The sequence below is a fragment of the Pelodiscus sinensis genome, chromosome 2, assembly GCF_052426305.1.
Source record: "Pelodiscus sinensis isolate ZL-2025 chromosome 2, ASM5242630v1, whole genome shotgun sequence".
In the NCBI taxonomy this organism is placed as follows: Eukaryota; Metazoa; Chordata; order Testudines; family Trionychidae; genus Pelodiscus; species Pelodiscus sinensis.
The window spans coordinates 199,428,689-199,454,419 of record NC_143053.1 but is presented as its reverse complement, the minus strand read 5'-3'; the positions used below and the strand labels follow the sequence as shown (position 1 = coordinate 199,454,419).

Below are 25,731 nucleotides of genomic sequence, written 5' to 3'. Positions count from 1 at the left end.
TTTGTTGTTGTTTTTCAAAATCAGAGCTAGGAGAACATAATTTGTGCTCCTCTATAACTGTCACATTCATCTTCACTTACTGGTTGTTCTGAGTTCTACATAGCTACCTGGGAACTTCTCCATCTACCTTCTAGACTCCATGAGTACAATTTATAAAATGTACCATCCAACTTTATTTTTTCTAATGGACAAAATACATAGGCGTTGGATATGTTAGGCAGGGGAAGGCATGGTCCTCCGAAACTGCCAGACTGGCCCTGCTCACACTCCAGCCCCAGAATGCCTACTGCTCCCCTCTTCACCCCCCCAAGTGCCTGCCCTCCATGTGCTCTGGGCTTGGAAGGCTGGGGCTGCATGTCTTCCTCCTTCTTCATGTTCCAGGCAAAGAGAGGTTTGGACTGCATGCAGCCCAGGGAGGCTGGAGCCAGGCACTCTCCTCCCTCCCCATGCTTTGGGTCTGGGGAGGCTGGAGCTGTGCACGGCCCGCCCTCCCCATGGTCTGGGGCCAGGGAAGCAGGGACCATGTGCTGCCCCACTTCCCCATTGTGCTGTGGGCATTTTGGCTCCTGCAGGGGGGCAGAGCCTGGAAAGAAGGGGTGTGGCTAAGGGCAGGGCTGCCTCCAGCCCTACCTTCATCCACCGTCCATGATAAAATACTCAACATGCAACAAATATAGGAAACTATACCTATGTCACATGCAATTTATCTTTTCCTTTAAGTTACTGGTTGACAGCAGTGCTTCCTCTGAACAGCAAAAGAAAAAGAATTCTACCTATATATTTTAGAAACATCTGTCTGTGGGTCTGTTTGTTCAAGAACTCCTAAATGGTAAGAAGCAGGGCCATCAAATTTGGTATGCAACTTTCTCTTACCCGAACTTAAAATACGATCAGGGCTTGGTTGTGTCAAGAGAAGAGGAAGTATTGGGAATGGGATGGGTTACCAGAACATGGAAAGAGAGGGGCACAGAGAGGAGGGACGCGAAACTGAGAATGGCTTCTAGCAGTAGCGAGCACTCAGAAGAGAGCTATACTGCAGAGAGACCACTGGGGACAGCAGCACTACAAAGAAAGTGGCCAGCAGGGCTGGGGCTCTGCCATCTTGCCTGGCACTAAACCGGGTAAGTAGCCCTGCTATCCTAAATCCTCCCTCCCCTGGCATTTGGCTGCAGCACAAAGAAGGAGGGCAGAGAAAAGGCCCCTGCTAGCCACAAGGGCTGGAGGGGTAGAGGAGAGAAAAGGCCCCACCCAAATAGGACACCCCCCCCCCCAAACCCAGAGCTTCTCTTCACTCCCCAGTCCTAACTCTTGTACCCCTCAAGTCCCCAGTCTTCTGCTTCTGGAGACCCCATCCCGCCACCAGGCCCCTGTCTTGAAGGACCTGGGCAATGCTGGGTAAGTCTTTTAGATGCATACAAAATGATTTGAGTATTGTCATTTTTTGCTTTAAAATGTTACTTTTACATATCACAATTGAATCTCTCATTTTCAGACAGCTTACTAAAACATAAACAAGAATAAAACACGTCTTCCTGCTATTTTACTGTCTGTAATAAACTGCAAGGCCTACTGCCAAGAGAAAATTTTACGAGATTTACGTTTGATTATCAAGAGGAGTAAATGTTTGACCATGTCTGAAGATCCAGAGTAAGAAATCATTGTATAATCAGATTCATGCTGGATGATATGAAAAAACAAAGTCAGGCTTCCAGTGCCTTTATTTACAGTTCATCACCACACCTTTCCAACCCAACACATTGCACTGTTGCAAGGGTTTATGAGATCATATATTAGACAGAAGCTGCTAGCATATGGAGTACATGGAGAACCTCTGTTTAATGCAAATGGCAAAATAAAGAAAGAAAAAATGATGGACAGGTTGGTAGAAAAATCTGTAAGGCAAGTCAATATTTTAATTAAAAAATTACCTAGGAGAGACAATGCTAATGAGCCAAAATTCCCACAAGAATATTTTTATTATTTGTCTGATTTTGATGTCCTGACTCAACAAAGATGGAAATGTCCTCACTCAGGCTTGGTTAAGGGAGCATATTCTTTTAATTACTATAGTAGAACATTAGAGTTCAAAACACAAGGGCTTCCATATTAATCTGAGAATTTTAGCCACTCATTGTCACTCCCTCACAGTTACCAGACCGGAAACTGAACTTCTGTCAAAACACATCAGATTTTTCTAGTCACATAAAACTTCAGAAATACCTGGAAGTTCTTCATAAATGTCATCATCTATTGGTGCAGTGGTGACTGGAGGAGAAACTTGTTCAATGTCATCATATTCTTCCTCCTCAGGAATGACACTAGAACCCAAGTCTGTAACAGCAATTTAGAAAATTAGCATTTACAGGAATAGAAGATGAGCCTAAATGGAGGTTTGTGCAGCATACAGCACACTATTTTAAGAGGATTTTATTGAATCTTAAGAACAGCTGAAATTGCTTTTATAGGTCCTTATGAAGTATATTAACTACTTTAGTTTTCAGGTGTCAGAAAAGATCTTCAAGATAAATACCAACTGAAGAAAATGAAAGTTAAGTTAAATTGTGGTCCCCTTCTAGGTACCATGTAAAATGCTTTTTGGTTATCAGATTCTCCAAGAGGTATAGGGATAAACCTATCTACAAAGAGTTAAGATATATAAAAATATTTAGAAAAACAAATAGTCTTGAAGAAGAAGAAGAAAAGTAATGCAAGAAGCACAATGCAGATGAGACACAGCACAAGCTATCTGAAGCCAGGATTAAAATGGTTATTGTGTATTATGCACATATTGTACACCTATTAGTAAATAAAGCTATTATGAATTAGCACTATTAAAAACAAAGAATATTGTTTTACAGATTGACTTACCTTGTAGTACAAATTTGATTTCCTGTACCCATTCCTCTGCTTCTTTGGGAGTAGCTGCTGTAAACTACAATAAGCATAATATTAATAATAGTTATAATCGTAATATAAATATAACCAACATCACATTGGTAATGGAAGGAAATGTAGCATTCTTGTCACTTCTTCAAGGAACCATTAGTAATTCTCTTCATGTCTGCTGGTACTTTTCTTGCAAGGATGCTTCTTATAATGTACAGTTAATTTTGACAAATTTACGTAATTGAAGCAGAGGATGATGGATTTGAAACTCTGATCAGCAGCTGGCAGCTGTGCAGAAAAAAGCTGCTTCTCTTCATCAATGTCAAAGCCAGAACTGATGAACAAAATTTGCCCTTGACAATTAGAAGACACCCATGAATTTCTTTAGACTGCTGGATACAGTTTTCTTAAAAATGTTCTTGTCAGATTCCAACACACTACCTGACAACTTAATTAACTGGCTTTCAACTGCAATCTCAGATATTTAAAACTTATTAAACTTACATTCCATATTGATGCCTAGCTGATAGATCTTTGAATTGCATAGCTGATATGTGCTTTTACCTTGATATGCCTTGCAAAGTCCTAAGCAACACAATATGCATTTAACTCAGATGTTTCTTCTTTGATAACTAAATTTTTATAATATAATTCATCCCAAAGATCATGTAGACCAATTACATCTAGATTGTATAGATAAAATGCTAACATCAAAATGACCAAAAGATAAGAGTAATGGATTTGCTTGCTCTTGTTCAAAAAGATAGTAATTGAGCTTAATCTTAATTTTTAAATGTATTTCTTTATTATATGAATGTACAGTGTAAAAAAAACAGCATTCCTTTTTTTCATTAACGTATCAGAGAGATTTGCCTCCATAATGGGAATCGTAACGGTTTTATCAATTTAATTTCAAGACGACATAAGAAGTCCAACCTGATAAATGCGTTTATCGGGAGCCGAGATTTCAAAACAGCAATCTTTCTTTCCATCCTTCCGAAGGGTATTATTCATTCTGACGGCATATCCATCTAGACCAAATTCACCTTTCTGTTGTTTGTCTGTTGGAGATAAAAACAAAGTTAGAACTTAATTTACAACAGTAAATGTAAGCGGTCCAGCAGGTTATCATTTATTCAGATTTTTTTTTCTGTTTCATGAATATTACAATGAACAGGGAGGTTTTAAGCAAAACAATTAGATGATGCTTTTAGAGATAAGACTTTATTTTAAAAGGAAGTATAAACTAAAGTACATTTTATATAAGAAGCCTAAGCAATCCCATAAGAAGATGTCTGCAGATGGTGGACCTGTTTAGTTAGAAGTGAGACACTTGTATCAAAGGAAAGCCAAGAACTGGAACACACAAGACAAGCTTACCATAAGTCAGTCTCTCAGTTTCAATGGGGAAACCTTTCTAGCTTCTAACTTGCTGAGCCTCATGCTAAACTTATTACCATCTTCCCTCAAAACAGTAAACTTCAAATTCACTTTTAAGCGGGTGTAAAAGCTTCTCTTTCTACTGAATCCTCTTCCGGATGCACCTCTTTTGTGCAAACTCCTGAATCAATTTAGAAGTTCATTCAATACCTGCAGTGTGTCCCAAGAGAATTCTCCACCTAACACTACCACTGGCGAATTAAAAGCCAAGAAGAGGACTGAATTTGATCAGAGTTCAACATTTATATCACAGACAATTCCAGATCTCAATTCTATGGATTCTCAAGATTCTTGTTTATAAGGGGCTGACTTACAGACAACTAAAGCCAGGGTTGAAACACAAAAAAAGGTTAGATTAAGGTACCTCTGCTTCTTTTAGAGACTGTACACTCTTCAGGATACGGCCCGTACTGTCTTTATATGTGGAACGTCCAATATAAATAAAATGTGAATAAGTAACAACAATAATGCTAAGATCCACAATCTCTACATGCCATTCTGCTATACTCCAAGTAGAGATGGCTGACATCTGTACTGTAAAGTGAGTTGCACGATGCTGAAGGCCTATTCCCCTTGCCATCCTGGGGATAATGCAGAGGAATGCTGTGCAGCCCTATTACATGGGAAAATGCTCTATGCTTCTTCTGTAAATAAAAATATGTGATTCCTTTCTTGACCCACCCATACACCCGTTTATGCAGAGTCAGTATGTGATGCTACCTGGGCATGCCAGGGGTTCACAGACAGTCACCATAAAACTACTTTGCTGGCAACCCCACGTGCACACAGTCCCAAATCTATTTGTGCTGCCCCACTACAACAGAGTGCGTTTTCACCCAGGTCAAGTAAATGCTGAGCAACAAATTAGCACAAATAAATTAAGAGTATAAAAATGAGTTCTCTGTCTCCTTTTCCTAGTTACTCCTTCCAATAACTTTTGCTATGTCTATTAACTACTGTTCTATAATATTAACATTTTATGTCTGTTCGCATCCTCTCCACATGTGCAAAATTCATGGAATTATAGATCATCATACTGACGCAGGTACTAGAAATAATAACTTGCAACAGGCTAAACCAAGTCCCTTTTCAATGAAATTCATTTCAGTCTAGAAATATTATTGTTCATTCACTTATGACCTCAGGGAGCAGATGAAGTAGAATACATTAATTTCTCACTCTCTGTGCTGGAAGTTTATCAAAACCCAGAAAGACAGCAGCACACAGCTGGAATAAACAAATACCAGGTTCAAAAGGTAAAACCATTTTGTCAAGATAAAAATGAGGCAAGTTATTCAAATTTAGTATCTTGGAATATTTGTGAGAAATTCTCACTTGTACTGATGACTGCTTTATATGGTAATACAATTTTTCAGAGTTACTCCAGAATGATCTCTATACCTCTACAAGTTCCTTCAAAAACAATACAATTAGACTACAAAGAATGCAATACAGCCTGTAATACATGAGAGCACAGCATACACCATTCATATGGTCTTGGATTGTGTTTTTATATCATCTTCGATTTCTCTCTCAAAACACAAAACTCCAGTGCTAATAATAAATCAAATTTACAAAATAGGCTAGCTACAGGATTGCAATTTTCCCTTTCTGGTCACATATACAATGAAGGTCTCAACTGAGGCCCTGATCTTGTAAAGACTTTCACACACACTTAATTCTACACACTGTGAACAGTTCCACTCAATATAATAGAACCACTCCCAGACCTCATTCAAATCCCAGTAAAGTCAATGGAAAGATACTCATTGACTTCAACAGGCTTTGGATCATGCCCACAGTGTGTATGTTAAGTATGTGCATATGGCTTTGCAAGACCAGGCCATCACTGAGCAAATTCCTTTTTTGTATTTTTACAGAGATATCATGCAGTTATCAGTTTACAACAGAAATAGACTTCTGGATATCCTGAGCTCTGCTGTGGTGAAAAGTTAAATGCTTTTTACCATTTTAATTAAAATAGCTCAGACATAAATGTGTTTACTTTAATATAGAAGCTAGTTTCTTACTTATTTTAGTGTCGGCATATTTTAGGCATGCATGCATTCTTCTGCCTGCTGGGAGACATTCTGCATTTTTTCAACTACATTCTATGAGATCTGGGAAAATTTCATTTTCCAATTCCTGCATCTCCAACTCAAACCAGAGATTTTGCCGATTACAGTATAAGTGTGATGGAGTGGCCACGGGAAAATAACTATGAACACAATATGATTTTCAGTGAAAGGGTAGCATTCTCATTGTCTTTCCTCCTCCTAACAATAGATTTGTAATCTGGTATCTTGGGTCGTTACAGTGTGCCACACACTGCAATAGAGTTACACTGATAATGATACTACAGGGGGAAATGAAAAGTATCAAGCCAACTTGTTCTCGAATCATCCTGCTAAATTTATTCTCTGAAAGCCCATTTCCGAATGCAACTTTATATTGCTCCTATCCTTTCTCTCGGCTGCATGTCAAAACAAAGAGAAAACTCTGGGACCCTGTAGAGAATTTTTGCTTCACAAAGCTACAATAGTATAAAATGAGTACAAAGCAATGAAAATCAGGCCTTCTGTATTCGTTTTGTAGAGCAGCTTTGATATAAGCTATCAAAAATATTTTATAAAGATCAATAGTAATATGAGAGAAACTTCTTGGGAGGGATAAACAGGATAAGACAGGTATGTTTTTGACTGAGATTTGAGAGTCTGTCAAGTGGAGAAAAGCACTCAAGGCTCTTATATCAAGAGCTGTGAAATATTGTGATGAGATGGAGATGAGCCAAGTGCTAGATGGGCAAAGGTAATCCTGAGGGAAGCAGAGAAAGACAAGGTTTTCAAATGGCTTTGGGCAACTGCATCCATGAAGAACTTTGAAATAAAAGAGGTTGCACCTTGAACTAGATCTTGAAATGACTGGGCTGCCAGCTTGAAGATGAAGCAGATGTGGCCATATTTTTTAGCACATGTGAAAAGGCTGCAGCGTTGCACAAATCCTGAACTATGGAGAGAGCTAAGACTGTGGAGAAGGGAGGTGATAGAGCAAGGCATGAAGAGACAAAGACAGAGTGGGATTTCAGATAATGATAAAGTATGTACAGTACTTTTATTTGTTAGATTGTAATGGCTATGAATTACAGATGCATGCAGTATTTACTCATATCTAGATAAGCGTATTATTCACCCGAGAAACTGAAGCAGCTCTAAACTGTTATGATGACACTTCTATGATCGGTTAGGTGAATGGTATTTTGGCAAGCATGCAAAAGTTGAAAATGTCAGCTATGCGTGACAGTCATAAAATTTTGATCTGGTAAACAATATCAACTGTTTCTATGACATAGGGCTTGTTTACAAAATGGAGTAATGTGCATAATGGCATTTTGATAGTTTCTAAGTGCTGCAAGACTATTTGTTGTTTAAATTTTTCCAGAAGGGCAGTGTAATTTCTAAACTGTGCTAGCATGTTGTGTGTTAATTTGTTCATATACATCCTGCAAAAAGATTCCCAAGTCTGCTTTAACCCAGTACAGGTTGGACTTCCCAAAACTGGAACTCTCTAATCTAGCAACACCCATGGTCCAGCAGGTCCATAAATGTTCCTGAACCAAGGAGTCCTGGCTGGGATCCCCAGTGGCAAGAGGGCTCATGGCTCGGAGCCCGGCAGGGCTGGGACCAGGGCCAGAGCCCCAGTGGCACAGCTGGGGCCACAGAAGCACAGTAGCATAGCTGGGGCCCTGACTGCAGGGCTGGGGACTCAGCAGCTGTGACAGCCCCAGTAGTGGTGCCGAGACAAGGATGCAGCAGCTCTTGTAGAGAGGGTAGGGACACGGCAGCCATGGCAGCCCTGGTAGCGTGGCCAGGGACATGACAGCTGCGCCCCCCCTCGTAGCGGGGCCAAGGATGCAGCAGCAGCTGCAGCAGCCCTGGTAGCGGGTGTGGAGGGGAGTGGCTGGGGTCAGCAACAGGGAGAGGTTGTGGGGGGACCTCCCCGATCTGGCAAATTCCCTTGTTCAGGACCGATCTGGTCCTGAGGGTGCCGGACCAGAGAGGTCCAACCTGTATACCAGAAGGGTTTACCCAGACCACGTTCGTGCTTTTTAGAAATTACATCCATGGAGTGTGTCTTTCATAGGAACCTATTACCCTCCACCTGTTTTTCCTATTTGCTATCTGGTCACCCGAACAAGCTTATGTTATTAGAATATATCTAACTCTTCCTTAGTTTTGAGATTAAGGTTCTCCTAGGTCTCTGAAACTCTTTCTAATGTTCTGCATTGTTTCATAAAGTAGGTCTTGTATATGAAGTAAACATGCTTGCTAAATATTAAAGCACTAAAACCTCCAAATGGTTTAAGAACTTCTAATTTTGGAACAGCCCTTTCAAGACATATGTGCAAGAATGCATTTCTTTTACAAGACTGAATAAGTATGCAGCCATTTTTAATATAAAGGTGCTAATGCACGAGCAAAAATTTTACTGCCTTGTTACAAATATAAAACAAGCAATAACCTTTTGCTCTTAAAAAAAGGCAAATAACCCCAAAACAAATTAACATGAAAATGCTGATAAAAAAGTAGTTATCAAATCATTTCTGTGTCACTTTAAAAAACATGTCTGCTGTATGTATACAGTGCATTGACTAAATAATCATTTGAGGGAAACTGGAGCTATAGTACTTATGGCCAGATATTCAAGAGAGCTCACCAAAAAAAAATGGGAACTGCAGAATACTTCTGAAAATCCTTGCCAGACTAAACTGAGTAGGATTTCTGTTGCCTTAAATTTCATCTTCAGGAAAACTGAGTGAAATTCCAGTGGGTCAAATGTCTAAGATGTACTATATAAGATTCCAATTTATATTTTATAGGCTGAAGTGAAGAAGTGGAAGTTATTGGGCCATACTCTTGGTCTACTATGGACTCTTTAAAGGCAGCATGACAACTTCGGTACGGGAATGGCTCCTCAGAGCTAAAGAAGTGGGCATAAACTTAGAACAAGTTTATGACTATTTTAAGTTGCACTGGGTGTTGATAAGGGAAGAAGAATTGTGAAGAAAAGGTGCCTCCTCTTACCTCCGATGCTGCACAGAACATAGCTCAGCTAGATTAGAGAACCTAAGCCGCTGTTCTACATTCTGCTTGATCAATATTTTCTTGTCTTGCATTTTCCTTTGGACTTCAAAACTTTAACTATTACTATTTATATATATTTAGGTAGAGTCTAGAGGTTCCATACAGGATCCTATTGTAGGCACTAAACAAACATGTACAGCTATGACACCTAAAGCTAAACTGAATGCTTGATTGTGCATGTAAATATCCCATTAAAATCAACAGGCACTGCAAACATGAATCTAAAGGCTAAATTATATACCATGAGGTTTTAAGAAAGAAGAAATCTTTCACCAAGTTGTATGTGAACCTGTGTTCTCATGTGTATACTCGGCAAACCAATCTCAAATTGCTTCACATCCCCCTGATAGAGAGAGTATAGGCTTGTTAACTGGTTGTTACACTGTTGTGGTGTCTTTTCTTTCACTTTCCGCTTTCCTATGCAATAGTTTTCAATGGACTATTTCAACAGTATTATTTGTGACCTAAATATAATACTACAGCTAGAGAAAATCCTGTAAACACCAGAGTTGGTGCTTACTGCTTTGAACAGAGGACATGAATATACTGTAAAAGCTAACACCATCTTGACGACAAGGCTGGTGGATATTTTGAGCTAACTTGATACACTCCTCAGTATTCAGATTAAAATTAATGGAATAAAAACATATTTGATATTGCTATTCTTGTACCTGCAAAACCCCCACTAACTTGTGACCATAGGAATTATATGCAAGAAAAGAATACACAATTCTAACCCATTTTAGGGTAGTCACAATGAAGGAAGGGGAGAAACAGATATATCCTAGGTAGAGGGTTACACTGTATATTCCTTTTATTTTATATGGCTTGTTTCCTGCCATTGCTTAGGCTGGTAATATAACTGCAAAACTTGACCAACCTCATGGCTAACATTAGTAAGAAACTTTTATTTTAATCTGTGTTGAAAATCAAATGCAACCGTCATAGAATACTAGAACTGGAAGGGACCTTGAAAGGTCATCAAGTCCAGTCCCCTGCCCTCATGGCAAGACCCGGTACCGTCTAGACTATCCCTGATAGATGGCTATCTAACCTGCTCTTAAATATCTCCAGAGATGGAGATTCTACAACCTAGGCCATTTATTCCAGCGTTTAACCACCCTGACAGGAAGTTTTTCCTGATGTCCAACCTAAACCTCCCTTGCTGCAGTTTAAGCCCATTGCTTCTTGTCTTAGCTGACTGGAGGTTTTGCAAAGAAATTAAAAACCTCACATAACAGTTTTAGAGACAGCAAAAAAAATGTACTGATAAAAAAGGTTGATGTTACTAATACACTAATGATATACTCCACTCACAAAAGGTAGATAGGGGGAACAGATAGAAAAGGATCTTGAGATTTTTGTATGAGAAAAAGAAATAGTAAAAGAAACAAGCCAAGATCATCAGGACATTAAAAAAATGTTTTAAGACTTCAAAAAGAGGCCGTCTCTCAGAATTCCAAAGGAAACAGCAAAGGAAATGAGGAAACATGTAACAGATTACTTTTAAAATTTCTGGAAACAGGGAAAGCATCAGAATAGGAAGAGGGAGCTGTAGCAAGAGGAAAACTACACACGTAAATCCTGTTGGCATCGAGATAAGACAAGACCCCTAGGTCTGTATTTTTTTTAAAAAAGAAAGAGACAAGATTAAGTAGAACAGCATAGCTGAAGAATGCAACACTTTGAATAAGACTTACGTTACCAAGTTTGTCAAACAGTAGGACAGAATCTCTATGGATAAGTCCATGCTTGAATAATACAAATATAATGGTAGCAATATACAGGCTGGACTTCTCTGGTCTGGCATCATTGGGACCTGATTGGTCCCAAACAAGAGAATTTGCTGGACCGGGGAGGTCTGCCACCGATCCCCAGCAGGCACCCTGCCTTGCTCCCCTCCTACCCCCGGCTGGGCTGCTTACGCAGCTGCTGCTGGCTCCCTGTGTGGCCCAGGCTCCAGTTCCTGTCACAGAGCTCCTATCCTGTGCCGCCTGGAGTAGCTGCAGGGCTGGGGCTCTGACCCCACCCCCATGCAGACGGGGGAAGCCGCAGGGCTCCAGCCCCGGCCCCGCACAGCCCCAGACCTGGCCCCGTACAGCTGGGGAAAGGTGTAGGGCTCCGGCCCTTTTTTCCTTTTTATGTATCTTCATAGAAGAAACCAATCTGACTTTAAGACTTTAGTCTGAGTGCGAATGTTTGGCTTTTAGGTAAGACACTGTGTTGGTTGTGTACTCAACAAATTTGAGATGGAATATTTGAAAGAGAAACATTGAACTGCAAAATGCAGAATTTAGAGAATCATTTTTCAGAATGTCATACTTTAGAGAAAACAATTTTTTTTAAATTGGACAACCAATTGGACTACAATGAACTATGGTCTAATGAACTGAGAATGGGATTATGAGCCTAACACCTAGGAGAGCTAATTCTGGCTCTGTTACTGGCTCGCAGTGTAGCCTCACAAGTAATTTAATCTTTCTGCTTCAGTTTTTCCATCTGAGAAAAAATGAAAACACCACGTAAAGTGTTGAGGGGATTAATATATATACACAATGCTTTCAATATGCAAAACATTGTGAAAAAGTTAATTACTCTTGTAAAAGATTAATTTGCTATCTCAAGATAGACTTAGCTTCTCAGCCTCCTTCTCTCCTAAAGCTTTCTTACTTTTCCACATATAGAAAGAAAGAGAATGATTAAATACATTTTAATAGTTTCTCATACCTTTATCGCTTCCATAATAATAGAAGACTGTACTACTGAGAGCACACCAACGCTTCTGCCATTCAAAGCCAAGAAAACTGTGGTCTGCAATGAATATACAATTCATGTTAGACATATAAAATGTGTATTTTTTCCAGTGGGGAGAAAAGGAAAAGAGGTGTCCAGGAAAACTTGGGAGTAAAAAGGAGAAGAAAATAAAAAAGAACTTGAAGATGGAGAAACAGTAAAGATAATATAGCCTTGTGTGGCATTAAAACAATTTTATAAATACTTCTATAGTTGTAACACAACATTAAACAGGTATAAGGAGAAAACATAGGGATTTATACAAATATTGACTGAACCAAAGCTAAGCTCAGTATTTTTTTCTTGAAGGACTATACATCTTGATGATCCCCAAAACTTGAAGTCACACACATTTTTATATGCATTCTTCAAAATACCCCTACATCTTTGAATTGCGTGTCACATTAGAAACTCGTTGACTCATCACAGGGCTCCTCAGTTGATAACAAACTATGATTATTTTCTTGTATGTCACAATACCAGCTACTTGAAGTTTCCTCTTTTAACTAAAGGTTTTGTGATAGATTTGTCAATTTCCTCCCATATCCTGGAGATCCACCGTATTCAATGAATGGTTTACATGTTATCTTGGGTCAGGACTGTATGTAACTTCTGAAGCAGGAAGACGTGACAGACATGACACCTGGATATTCAAAGGACTATATTGAACAATGTGCCAGACAAGAATGGACTTTTCGTCAAAAAAAGAGTTCGGTGGTTTTCTTGGATAACATACAGCGGGAGAGACTGTAAATTCCTCACTTCCAGTTATGCAAAAAACTCAAGCTTTTGACGTTATGCCCTGATGAGTGGGCCTTTGTCTGTTGATTACTGGTTAAGCTCAATGGTCTGAGCTGTATAAAGGAAAGGCTGAATGCTTTGTGTTGTTCTAGTTCTGAACCTGAGACATTGATGTACTTGTAACCATGGGCAAAACTCTTTGTTGGTTTTGAAGACCGACATCTACCAGAGACTCCGGTTGGAGTTGAGGTGATTTCTGGTGAACGTGTATGTGTCTAGGTTCTTCTATTGTTTTTAAAGTTTTCTCTGTATTGCTTTCACTTTAAGAATAAATGTGCTTGGGAAAAAAGGCAGTGTGGGAAAACAATTGTGGGCAATTATGCTATGTTTAGCCTCCAAGGAGGAAGTGGAGTGCAGATAGTGGCTGTTCAAGCCATGTGGCTTGCTGGGGAAAATACAGTGTAGGCAAGAGACCCCACAATCAAGAACAAGTGTCTGCTAAGAGAAGTAACAACTGAGGAGCTGCCTAGAATGGATGTCCTCTAAGGACCACAGAGGGGGAATACAGGTGCAAATGCCCCAAAATATGAGCTGTGACATGAGAATTCAATTTTATGGCCATTTATTTCAGCCTCCTCCCTATAACTGAATGTGTATACACACATTCATGTATAAAATAGGCTCAGCATTTTTCAAAAAACCAGCTTACTTTACCTTTTCTGCGTTTTTCAAGGTATCCAGCCTTTAAAACAAACTGAAGGTCTTGAGCAGCAATAGCAGGAAACTGGTTCCCTGACAGCAAGAAAAAAAAAGAGTATTATAAACCACTATTTTTCAAGCTAAACACTGTTCTAGCCTTATTAATAAGAGGTGGCTCAGTTTATAATGGCATGTCAAGGAACTACTGAAAGAACAGAATTCTATTAATTACTGTTCAGATCATTTTTGGCTAAACAATCACAAGTATAATGACAAAGCTGTTAGCTGCATTGCTATGCCAATGCAGTGACAGGGAACTTATAGCTGTGACCCAGCCCCTCAAGTCTCCAAGGGGGGAGGGGGAATCTGTATCTACTTCTCAGACAAGATAAAAACTCAACATGTTATATTAATCCAGAGAATGTTAGTTTGCATCTTAAAATATACAGTTTAAAGTGAGCTGCTTCATAAAAAAAAAAATCAGAGTTTTTTCAAATGCTTATATAGAAGCAAAGGTGTTTAAATATCCTAGATACAATTATTAACTGTAATTAATTGCAGAATTTAATTTTTTTTAATTATCTCCACAGGCCTAACGAAAATCTACTCAGTCTAAAAAATATGCACTCACATGCTATGTTTAGGAAGAAAGGAACCAGATGAAGGGATGATAAAAAGCATGTCTTGTTGTTGACAGATAATGTAAAATTTGTGCTACATTAGTAAAGCACTGTTAAAATAAATAGACAGCACTTGTGGATACTAGATGGACAAGACAAACACACTGCTCACAAGCTGCCTAAGCTGCTTCTTTTTATGGATATTTTTATTTTCTGTAAAAATACTGATGTGTTCACCAGTATTTGTATTCCCTTCCCAATTGTCATCTCAGAGATAGAAATCTAAAACTCTAATATTCTTAAACTGGAAGCCTAAGCACTGAGGAACATAATTAAGAAATTAGTTGAAAATCTTTACAAATGTGGAATCACCTTTTAAATTTCTAAAATACAAATATAAAAATAGAAAGAGCAGAAAAACAGCTTTAGATGTGCCCGATTATTCAAGTATACAGATGTCCAGTTTTTCCACAAGTAATCTAACCTCCTCTCTAATGCAATAGCTGTTTTATCTGAGTATCAAAATGTAGTTTTTCCTCTACTTATCATTAAATACTTATATTTAAGGTCACTGTGTGTAGGCAGAAAGTTTACATGTAAGCAAATTTTTTTATCAAAATGTTATACATGACCTTTTTAGCAATGCAGTAAAAACCAAATTAAGGATCATCATCAGAAGACTATTCTTAAGAAACCACTGTGAAATATCCCATGTAGAAACCAATTTGTCTGACCTTTAGCTGAACACTATCTCTGCTAGGTAACCAATGCCTGTTGGGCTCTTGGGTGGTCACTTAAAAAAGGATTCTGCATATATCTATTCTTCTTTGGGTACTGGTTTTGTTAATAAAATATATTTTTGATAGGGCAAGAAAAATGTTAGAGAGAACAAGAACAAACAAATTACTGAAGACTACAAAAGAAATAGTCTGGAGTGGAATATACTCTGAGAAATCCATAACTTTCAAATAATAAAAATAAATTATATGGTTAAGTTACACACAATATAGCAAAGTGTATTAAAATTGCCATTATTACAAAATTGTGTTTTTACATTTGGTATTATACTATTACTTTTTTATTTCCAAATATGTTATATTAAGATTATTATATTACACCATTGTTATTTCTAATCCTATGGAATTTATTACTAGCATATTAAAAACAATAGTTATGTAGTACATTCATAAAAGTATGTGACCATAAAACTGCATTTGAGAATTTAACTTTGGACACGCACAACTACAAACATGGGAAGTTCATCAGATAAGAAACAGATTTAGTTATTAGGTCAAAATAATAACTAGCTACACAAATGGCTTCTGGCTAAAGATTTATAACTATTGGGCCGATGTACCTTAACTCAAGTCACAGATGCACTGAAAAATTATTCATTTCACAATGTGAATCTCTGACTGTTGTTGGGAAAGGATGGAGGAGGAGGTTTGAGAAACAACCTTGGTGCGCTGCTTTAAATTGGTCATTGGGAGGCATCAGCGTGCAACACTTCCAGCTTTACCTCCTCCCTTAATGCTTGTTATACACTCAGAGCAAACACTGCAACCACAAAGATGGGGGAAGGGAAAACTTAATTTTTCTAACAACCATTTTTTGCTTTGTTTCTAAACATAAGAGCTTCAACACATTATCTGGATTCCAATTTTATGCAAGATTTTGGTGTAGATTTGTTTTTCCCTTTTTTATTAGAGGAAGGGACATTTTCAGGGGACTATAATATAGCATCTCTAAGAAATATCAGCTCAATAGCCATGAACAATGAAGACCTTTATCTAGAGACCAAGAAAAGCACTGATATTAATTTCGCTACACTGTCCTGATCACAGCTGGAATCTTATTTGGATTGCCTGCCTTCCGTGGAAGAGAGAGGGGAGTTCAGGTTCCTAGCAATTCCACCCTTATCACTGCTAAGACTGCAAACTTAGTGCCAACTGTGATGGTGGTAGCTTTGGGAAATCAGAGATTAGCCCACAGGAACTAGACTGAAAATCAAGTTATTTCACACAGGGCACTGAAGAGCCTACTGTGCGGTAAGCTACCAGCAACAACAGAGACAAGTACTCAATACCATGCTTCTTTTGGGTTAAAAGTGGGGAGATAGGTGTTTCCTCTTTCCCTATTCCCACTAAGCAGAGCAGAGCTGAGAACCCACCCTAGTTCAGCTACTTACTACCTTATGAACAGCAGATCCTCCAAACAAGAAGCTAGTCATTTCCACTAGTATTCAAAATCTATGGAAGTGGAAACTGACCGGATACTTGTCAATTTCATGCTGCTGTGTGTGGGAAGTCCTAGAACAGAAGCAGGGACTGTTGGTGGAAGAGAAAAAAAACACAACACACAGAGATTTGGCAAAGTTTCCTTTTCTCTAGCCTCTACTGCCAGAAAGGATTATGAACCAAGAAGGCAAAGGAGAAAGAATATAAAACATTCCCCCCGCTTCCCTCGTTAGGTCTCACTAGTTGGAAGTGTGTGTATGTCATGAGGAGAGGGAAAGCATAAAAACTTATGCTTCCTTCATACCAAAATTAGAAGACGAGATTGAAACTTTGTCCCCATTAAGTGGCTGGACCTTGTTGAAGAGATTCCTGATCTTTCTATTCTGCTCCCTTCCTGCCTCCTTTTCCCCTATTGTTACCAACTCCTTGTGTGTATTAAACTAATGAAAGAAATGGGTTACAGTGGTTTTAAAATTTGTAGATGTGGTATTTTCAGAAAGTTTCAAAGTACACGAACCACATACGACAACTAATTTTTCATCAAAATACCAGTTCCCTGTTTATTTTAACTAAACCAGCTTTGCCACAATGCTCTTAAATACTGCTAATGGTACCCATTTAAGTAACTTTTTATTTTTATGACAGTCACACCTAGAAGCCCCAGCTGAAATCAGGGTCCCATTATACTAGGTCCTGTAACTTACACAAATTAAGACAGTCCCTTCTCTGGAGAGACCAATTTCTGTCTCAAGACAAACAGAGGGAGGAAGAAAGGAAACATTGGTATTTTACAGATGAGGAACTAGCAGGATGTCTCTAGAAAACCCAGAACTCCCATGTCCCATTTCAATGACCTAGTAATTTTTCCTCAAGACCATCCTTACTCTCCTTTGAGATTAAAACATCATGATATGGTCCAACTTTTAAGGGAAGGTTAACTCATCCCACCCTCCAGTATACAGCTTACTATGCGGGAAGGTGAATTATTTCATGTTAAAGGTTTTTCCCTTCTCCTCACTCATCCTCCTGCAGACAAGAAGAATCTTCCAGTGTAGTTATAACTTATCTGATCCTGTGGGAGAGTGCTTAAGGCTTGAAATTGTCTTTCATGGCTTCCTTAGGAGTACTTTCTCCTGAGGAAATCCTCAGGTGGTGACTACTGAGGCCAGAAGTGCTCCTGATTAGAGAACTCCATGAGATATGGTCCACCTGCAGAATCCCAGAGATGTTTAAAAAGGTCAAAATATCCAAAGAGGATGCTTACAAGGCCCCTCAAATCCCACAAATGTGTCTATTTTAAAATTTTCCTCTATAGTCTTCATATTTGATATAAAATGAACCAGATTCTCTCCCTTGCTTCTGGCCCCTTTGTGCCAGGTAAACAGCTGGTATTTCTTATATGACCTTAGCAGATAGTCAGAGAATTGCCATAGTATAGGGAAGGTGCAACACTCACAGGAATATAAAGCTTATTGGGCTAGTCCCACAAAAGCTCATGATATCATCTACATGTTTTGTTAGTCTATAAAGTGCTACCAGACCATTTGTTGTTTTTTCTACACCATCAAAGTGCTTATCTGAGCACAGATTCACTGAGCATATTCACAGTAAGCCCAAAGGCTTGTGCAGCTACCTTGCATCTGTGCATTATGACAAGGCCAAAACTATTGAAGTTAGCACCTTAAACACCTTCTGCCCATCCTATAATCAATAGAGTTAAGTGCAACAGTGAATCTAGCCCATTAATTTTAAACAAACTTCAAATAGTGCCTTAATTTATGATTAAGAATACAATTCTGTCACACAAGTTACAGATTACATGGATTTAGGGGACCTTTATGATTTCTGCAACAGCAGCGTAAGAGCAGCAGCCCCAGGACTAAAGCAGCTGAAGGAGGTAGGGGTTGGATCAGCTCCAGGATCACCAAAACAGAGCACCCGTCCCCAAGCGGCCCTGGGGCCCCAGAGCAGCAGCCAGCAACACCCTTTCCTGCAGCACTCCCACTGTTAGTCTCCCCCTGCACCGCCCCCCAAACCTGTAGTACTTTCAGTAAATGTTAGGGACAGGCTTCCATGAATTTTTGTTTACAGCCTGCAATCTGTCCTTGCCTTTTATTAAAAATACCTGAGACAAAATCTTAACCTTACTTATCATGTATATGAAATTTAAACATATATTAGTTTTTTCCAGTGAACATGAAGCTGTTATACTATATTATCAATACAAAGTAAATTAAAGAACACTGGGTCATGTTATACTGCACCACGCGCCACTAGTAAGATATTTTATTTCTCCAATGTGGGCTAAGGGATACATAAAGCAAGAAATAATTAGAGGCCAATGCATTCTTAAGGAGTACTTAGTGTGTTTATGGGAAGTTAAGCAGGTGAAGTGGAGATAAGTGTGATTCGGTAATAGCTAAGTGCTCTGTTATAGCTTGTCTTCCCAGTAAAGCATTGTGATTGTGATGATAATGGTAAAAAGAACTTCTCCTCACAAAAGAGCAATTCAACATCTTTTGGGGGTACACCTACCCATTCTGAAATAAGAATCTGCATCTACACTACAATCAGTTTTGTCATATTGTTTACATAATGTTGAGCTGGAGGACTTCTTACTCCAACTCCTGTACCCCTCATTGTACAAGGAGTAAGGGAAGTCGGAGGAAGAGTGCTCTTCCTTGGACTACCTGCTGTGCAGACAGCACCAAGAGCCGAAATAAGCTATTTCGACTTAAGTTACGAAATTGACGTAACTGAAGTTCCATAGCTTATTTCAGCATTAGCCCTGCTGGTTAGATGTGCCCTTGGCCACCCTGAAAGGAAAACTGTGAAACTGAAATATAATTTGTAAAGGAGAGTTTACAGTTTTCAGCTTCTCTTCCCCTGTAATTTTCTAGTTTTTATTTTACAAATCACTCTTATTTTTAAAAACCTGTTTTCACTCTTCTTACTGTTTGAAAGAGTCACACAAACAAATGAAAAAACTGCCTGGACTATGCAAACATAGAACTAATTCACCTTTAATCAAAACCAAAAAATGCATTTAGTTCAGAAAATATAGAGGAAAAGTGCTAATCATAAAAAATACATGCAGTCAACTAGCATGAGAGAAAAGCACCATTAAAAGGGCACAATATTTCCATATTTCTTAATGGCAAATGTATCTACAAAACAATGCACGAAGTCTGGTATTCAGCCTAAAAGCTACTATGGCTCTTGTCAGATTGAAAGCTGACAAACTGTTTCTGGAAGTGTGTGTCCAATTTCAATGAGGAAGGTATATTATCCCAGCAAAGAAAGCAGTACATGCTTTCTCTTCCCTGAAACTTAGTTCCTTCATATATCCCACTTTCCATTTACAGTATCTTGAAATGAAACACCAATCCATTGCTAATAACTTGCTGCAGAGAGATTCAATTGTCCTTGCAGGCTGTCCACTGTAATACAATGTGATTATGCCTGTTGCCCAAAATGGTTAACCTACGCAGCTGTATTGCATATATTTAAATATATTTATTTTCCTTGGAAATGTTTTCAAGAATGCCAATTTACATATAATTAAAAAATATTTTCCTTGGTTCCAAAGACTTTTGGTTAAGGGAAGGTGATTAGAAGGAAAGTCTCAATAGTCTCATCAAATGTTTTCAACATCTTTGGAAAGAATACATTAGTAAGATGCAAATGGAAGAAGCCTACCAGCTGTCAGATAGCATAGCGCACAATGTTAAAGCTGCAAGATGTTAACAGAAAATACATTAATGTGCCCAAGGCAGAAAACCATCATATGTTTCTACAGGTGGCTATGTCATTGAGCTCTTTAAACTGCTTTTTTGCAGGGTAGTTCATGGAGTCATCTACTCTACAGTGTCCACCATTCTGCTTTGTAATAATGTCTTACTCCTAATTTCCATACCCACTTGATTCCTCAGAAAAGAATGTACAGAGATGGCAAGGTTTCTTATTTAGGAATATTTAAAGTGCAGACACATCTCTTTCTAGTTTTTAGCTCTTTCTGGTTTTGGAACTGGAGCTCTTGTTACCTAATTTTAAAGCTACAGCTTTAGGGCCTAAATTCTGCAACTTTCTTCTCTGCTCCTCCCCATGAATGGAGAGAAAGAGAGAAGGGACTAGGGATGTTAGCAACTAGTTAACTATCCCATAAGCAAAAGCTTATCGGATAGTCAACTAGTTGCTTCCCCCCAACCATTGTTGCCTCTATCAGAGGCAGCAAGATGGAGGGAGCAGAACCCGGTGATGGGGGGAGCCAGCTTAAAAGCCAGTTCCCCCCAGCACCCTCTCAATGGGGGGCAAGAGAGGCAGGGGGGTAGCAGGGACCAGGCATGAGCTGGAAATCAGCTGATTCCCAGCTCGCACCCCATCCCAGATGCTGCACCCCTGCTTTTTAAATGTATTAAGAGCCTCCCAGCTCTTCATACATTAAAAATCAGAAGTGCAGTGGAAGGGCTCGCACCGAGTCCACCTGCTGCACTCCAGCCTTTTTACATTTAAGTGTAAAGTGAAACAGCTGTCTCGGTTCACTCTGGGTCCCCCCAGCTGTGCTTCAGCCTTTTAAATGTACTAAGAGCCAGTAGGTTCTTAATACATTTATAAGGCAGAGCTGCAGCAGGGTTAGCTCCTGGGGCCAGGAGCTAACCCCACCTTGGCTCCCCCACTTATTGACTAATCAATTAGTCGATCAGTTGATTACATTAAATTTTACATGCCTAAAAGGGAGTTCTTTTTGCTTCCTTTCCTGTATGTTCAAGAGAAGACAAGGAACCAGGCTCGAATGCTATAGCCTGTACTACTTATAGAAAGAAATATTAGGTTCAGTTTCTGTCCCTCAGTGTTATATTGCTTTAAAGATTGCTTTTCATTCTCTATTCATGTGATTATATCTTAATGTATAATATAGGTCAAAAACTATAAATATCTATGGCTCTTTATACTTGTACACCCTTACCTGTTTGTGTTCAAACCCTCTCTTTCACTTATTCGTGTTTTCATTTGACACCTTCACTTCTTTCTTTGTCATCATTTGCTGGGTCAAAATATTAGAACCATCCACCTGTGACCAGTCTGGTTGAATTAATCAAAAATTGGAAACTTCTATAGTTGATTGGGTTCTTAAATTTAAAAAAAAAAAATACTTGGCTCTTATTTTTCTACACAGATTTTTTTTTCTGAATATGTGCATGCTTGCATTGTTTTCTTAATTGTTTCTACAGTGTTCTTTGTTGCTACATTTGGTTGTATAGTACTTCAAAAGGCATGATATTAATTAGAAAACACTTTACCCTTTGCTTCATATACGACTGCAATATAAAAACTAACCTATCTGAAATGCACCACAATTGCCACCCATGACATTAAAATAGTGATACTGTATATAGTAAATGGCTATGTTTTCTCATTTTGACAAAAGGAGCCATGATATTGGTCACAGGAGCATGTTCTGGTTTCTGCTGTTTATCAAGACAAGCAAGATGGAAGGAATTAGAGAATCCAGATGAGCATTTGTACAGACTAGTACAATCATTGGTAGAACAGGAGGATATACAAGGTCAAAGGCGCCCTCTCTGAGGAAACTAGATCAAAAGCAGTACACAAAAGTCCTCCTGTGCCAGTTTACTGCCTGACGTTTCTGAAATACAATGCACAGAAAGTTTAGTAGAATTTTGCTTAAATCCCTTAAAGAATCATTAAAGTCTAATTAATCATTCTGGAGGGTGGAAATGGAAAATCTCAATCACCCACAGGCCCACAATGCAGCTAAGGGGAAGGCAAATCAGATGTAGAGACATGAAAAACTAGTTTATATTGCTGGTGTGACAGCAAAGCAAAAAACTGAACATTTTAAGAGAACCGTAAAGTGTTCTGAGAATGCTCACCTCTATAAAAGTCATGTCTCTGCCTCCTGGACATGAGGAAGTCAAAAGCTACTGTATATTTGAGAGAGCGTGTCTGTGAGTTCGTCTATCTGCCTGTTCAAGAATTCCTCCTAAATGGTAAGAGCTAGGACCAACAAATTTGATGTTCAGCTTTCTCTTATCATAATTTAAATCAAGGCAAGGATTTGGTTGTGCCAGAAAAATGGAATGTGTCTGGAATGAGATTGCTTCTCAGAAAACCATAAAGAAAAAAAGAGACAGATTCACCAGGCAGATGAGAGGGACTAGCTATGAGTGCTCTCCCCACCACCATCAACTGGGCAAAAGGGGTGCATGATCTGAATCTGCCCCAGCCAGGGGACATGTACCACTCCCCCTCCAGCAGTGCCCACGGATGCTGCAGTGATTATGGAGAGGTGCTTCTCACCTGGCCCCAAGCTGCTGTGGTGAGAGGGGGTCGGGGCAGCTTGTATACTGAACCTCTCATTCCCAGCCCCACCCCAGAGCAATGATTAAAATAAAGCAAATACATTTTCATTTTACTTTCTTAAAAACAAAAATTGAATTAAGGACCCGAGCAATGCTGGGTATATTTTCTAGTAAGAAATAATTGAATAATTAGACGTACAAGAAATTCTGTACTTCTTCAACAGGCAGGTTAAAAGATTTACAGCACAATCTCAAATGTACATAACCAAATCTGAACAGAAAGTAAAGAATTACAGCACTCACACAAAATATATGAACCATTCACATTGTTGTTCACCCACCAATGAACACTAAGGATATGTCCAAACTGCACTGTAAACCCTGGGTTTACAATTGATGGACTCAGGTCTCACAGATGTTCAAAAATATTCATACCACACTACTCAGACCTTCTGGCTTGGGTCTGTGGCTTGAACTGTGCTCAAATTGCAGAACAACATGGCTTGTATCTGGATCCTGAGTGCTTGCTAACCCAAGTCAGACTTATTTACGATGAAGGCTTGCGTCAGCTACCAGACTTTGTGTGCTGGGCAGACATACCGTAAGAGGCCATGAAAAATTAACCCACAGCAGGACCATGACCAGTATGGCATCAGAACACATGTGGACAGTGTTTAGGTCATTGTAACTATAATGCCAGTTAACTGGAAGGACAAATGTCCTATGGCTACATCAAGCAGCATCTTAAAGCAAATTACTCCCCACCACTCCATCAACAGACTGGTAAGGCTGAGACAGGCTGCTCAGAAACAAAGGGGGGATGCAAGAGCACATGTGTGTGGGGAGGGGAGCATGGGGCAGTAAGAGCTAGCCCTTCCTTCTTACATTCTTTGCCTCTCATTGACCAGGGTGGGGGGGGGGGGGAAGTTCCCTTTAGTTATAGTGTCAGGATGCTGCACATCTGAAAGATGCTGTTTTGGGATTAGGAAATAATTTCTCTCACTGTGGCCAAATTCCAGTGGGGTTTGTTTCTTCATTTCCCTCTATGTCACAATTAGAACATAAGAACAGCCATAATGGGCTAGACCAAATGTCCATCTAGCCCAGTATCCTAGCTTCCAATAGTGGCCAATGCTAGGTGCTTCAGAAGGAATGAACAGAACAGGTAATCATCAACTTCATCGCCCAAGTGATCAACCCCATCACCCATTCCCAGCTTCTGGCAGAGGCTAGGAACACCATCCCTGCCCATCCTGGTTAACAGCCATTGATAGACCTATCCTCCATGAATTTATCTAGCTCTTTTTGAACCCTATTATAACCTTGGCCTTGATGACATCCACAAGCTGACAGTGCACTGTGTAAAGAAATACTTCCTCTTGTTTGTTTTAAACCTGCTGCCTGTTATTTTCATTTGGTTATTTCCTTAGGTCTTGTGCTTTGAGAAACTGAGTTGAATGGAACAGAAACTGAAAGTTTAACTATTAAGAATAGTAAGACTATTTCATTCATAATAATTTGAGGCCAGTGTCCAGTGAAGGTAATAGCTAAAAGGGTAAGCTCCCAGAGGTAAATGAAACCTGGATATTTATTAGTTGACCTCATACCTATAAGAGAAGGAGAGACAATCTGAGGTAACACATTGGGAAGGGCACACAAAGGGGAGGGCAAGAGGATTCAGGAAGGAGCTGAGTTATATGGGTAGGCTAAGGAAGGTCTATCCTGAATCACAAGTTATACGGCAGGAGCTCACTAACTCTGCTCTGGACCCAATTAAACGTCTGGTATGTAAGAGCAGGTTGGGGCACATAGCACCCCTCCCCAGTGTCAAATTAATAAAGTTGAAGTCTGCCACTTAAAATCCATCCATCTATCTGTCATTCATTCATTCGTGTGCCCTGATCAACATCTCCAACTAAAGATCAGCTTTTTTCCCTTTGATGTATGGTCACAAAAACTTACAGAAAAGCTAACACTGCACTTAAATGTTAAATGCAGTTGTATAGTTAATTTGTATATAACCACCCAGAGAATCCAAGATTCCTAAAGAGAGAGCCACATAAGCCTCAATGCTTTGGGAACACCAACAAGAACAAGTTAAGGTTAAGATTTTTCTTTTTCCTTTTGTGAGTCTGTTATAGCTTTAATGTTAATCGTACTTTTGGGGTGTTTAGTTTCCTCTTAGCATGACTGGCAGGTTTTGTTCAGCAAAAGACAAACACTACGCTGGAATAGAGACTAAATAATGATGACAGATATTTTACTCAACACAAGAAAGATCATTCAGTCTGGCAGAAAAGTTTTCCTCTTGTGTAAGTTATTTAGCAAAAAGTGAAAATATTGTATATCAAATAATATATATAAAAACCACTGGTATACATTATTTTAGTTTCCATATCCTGGTAATTCTGGTGTTTATTATATAACAAAATATAGCTATACACATATAACCTAATTCATGATTGTCATTTCTTTGTAAGTACTGTATAACAAACAGATTCTATGATCATTTTCTGTCATTCAAATATTGGTTAAGGTAAGATTATATAAACTATTTTCCAACAAATTGCATGCAAGTTAAGCCTAGTCCAAAGCATGTTATATATTTCCCTTTGCTAATTAGAAAAATTATCCAATAACCATCTGGATTTCTGGTGCATACATTGAGGGGAACAGGGAGAATGTTTTTACAATAAATTTTAGGTCTATCCGCCTAAATCAAAGCAACTCCAGGGAAATGAGAATTATTATACTACCACAGAACACCAATAAAAAACCCTAACATAAAATGTACAGTATTTTATAAACATTATGTAATTACTCCAGATGGCATTGCCCTCGTGCAGAGATC

General features: G+C 39.0%; 1 protein-coding gene across 1 annotated transcript in view; it reads right to left on the bottom strand.

Annotated features, from left to right (window-relative positions):
• SKAP2 (src kinase associated phosphoprotein 2) overlaps window positions 1-25,731 on the bottom strand; it is a 159,461-nt gene that overhangs the window by 41,256 nt on the left and 92,474 nt on the right. Inside the window, exons 5-9 of the mRNA XM_075922173.2 lie at window positions 13,716-13,793; window positions 12,195-12,278; window positions 3,823-3,947; window positions 2,869-2,932; window positions 2,221-2,331 (exon numbers count right to left, since the gene is read on the bottom strand). Of these exons, the coding sequence (XP_075778288.1) occupies window positions 2,221-2,331; window positions 2,869-2,932; window positions 3,823-3,947; window positions 12,195-12,278; window positions 13,716-13,793 (462 nt within the window). The remainder of the gene's footprint in view (window positions 1-2,220; window positions 2,332-2,868; window positions 2,933-3,822; window positions 3,948-12,194; window positions 12,279-13,715; window positions 13,794-25,731) is intronic.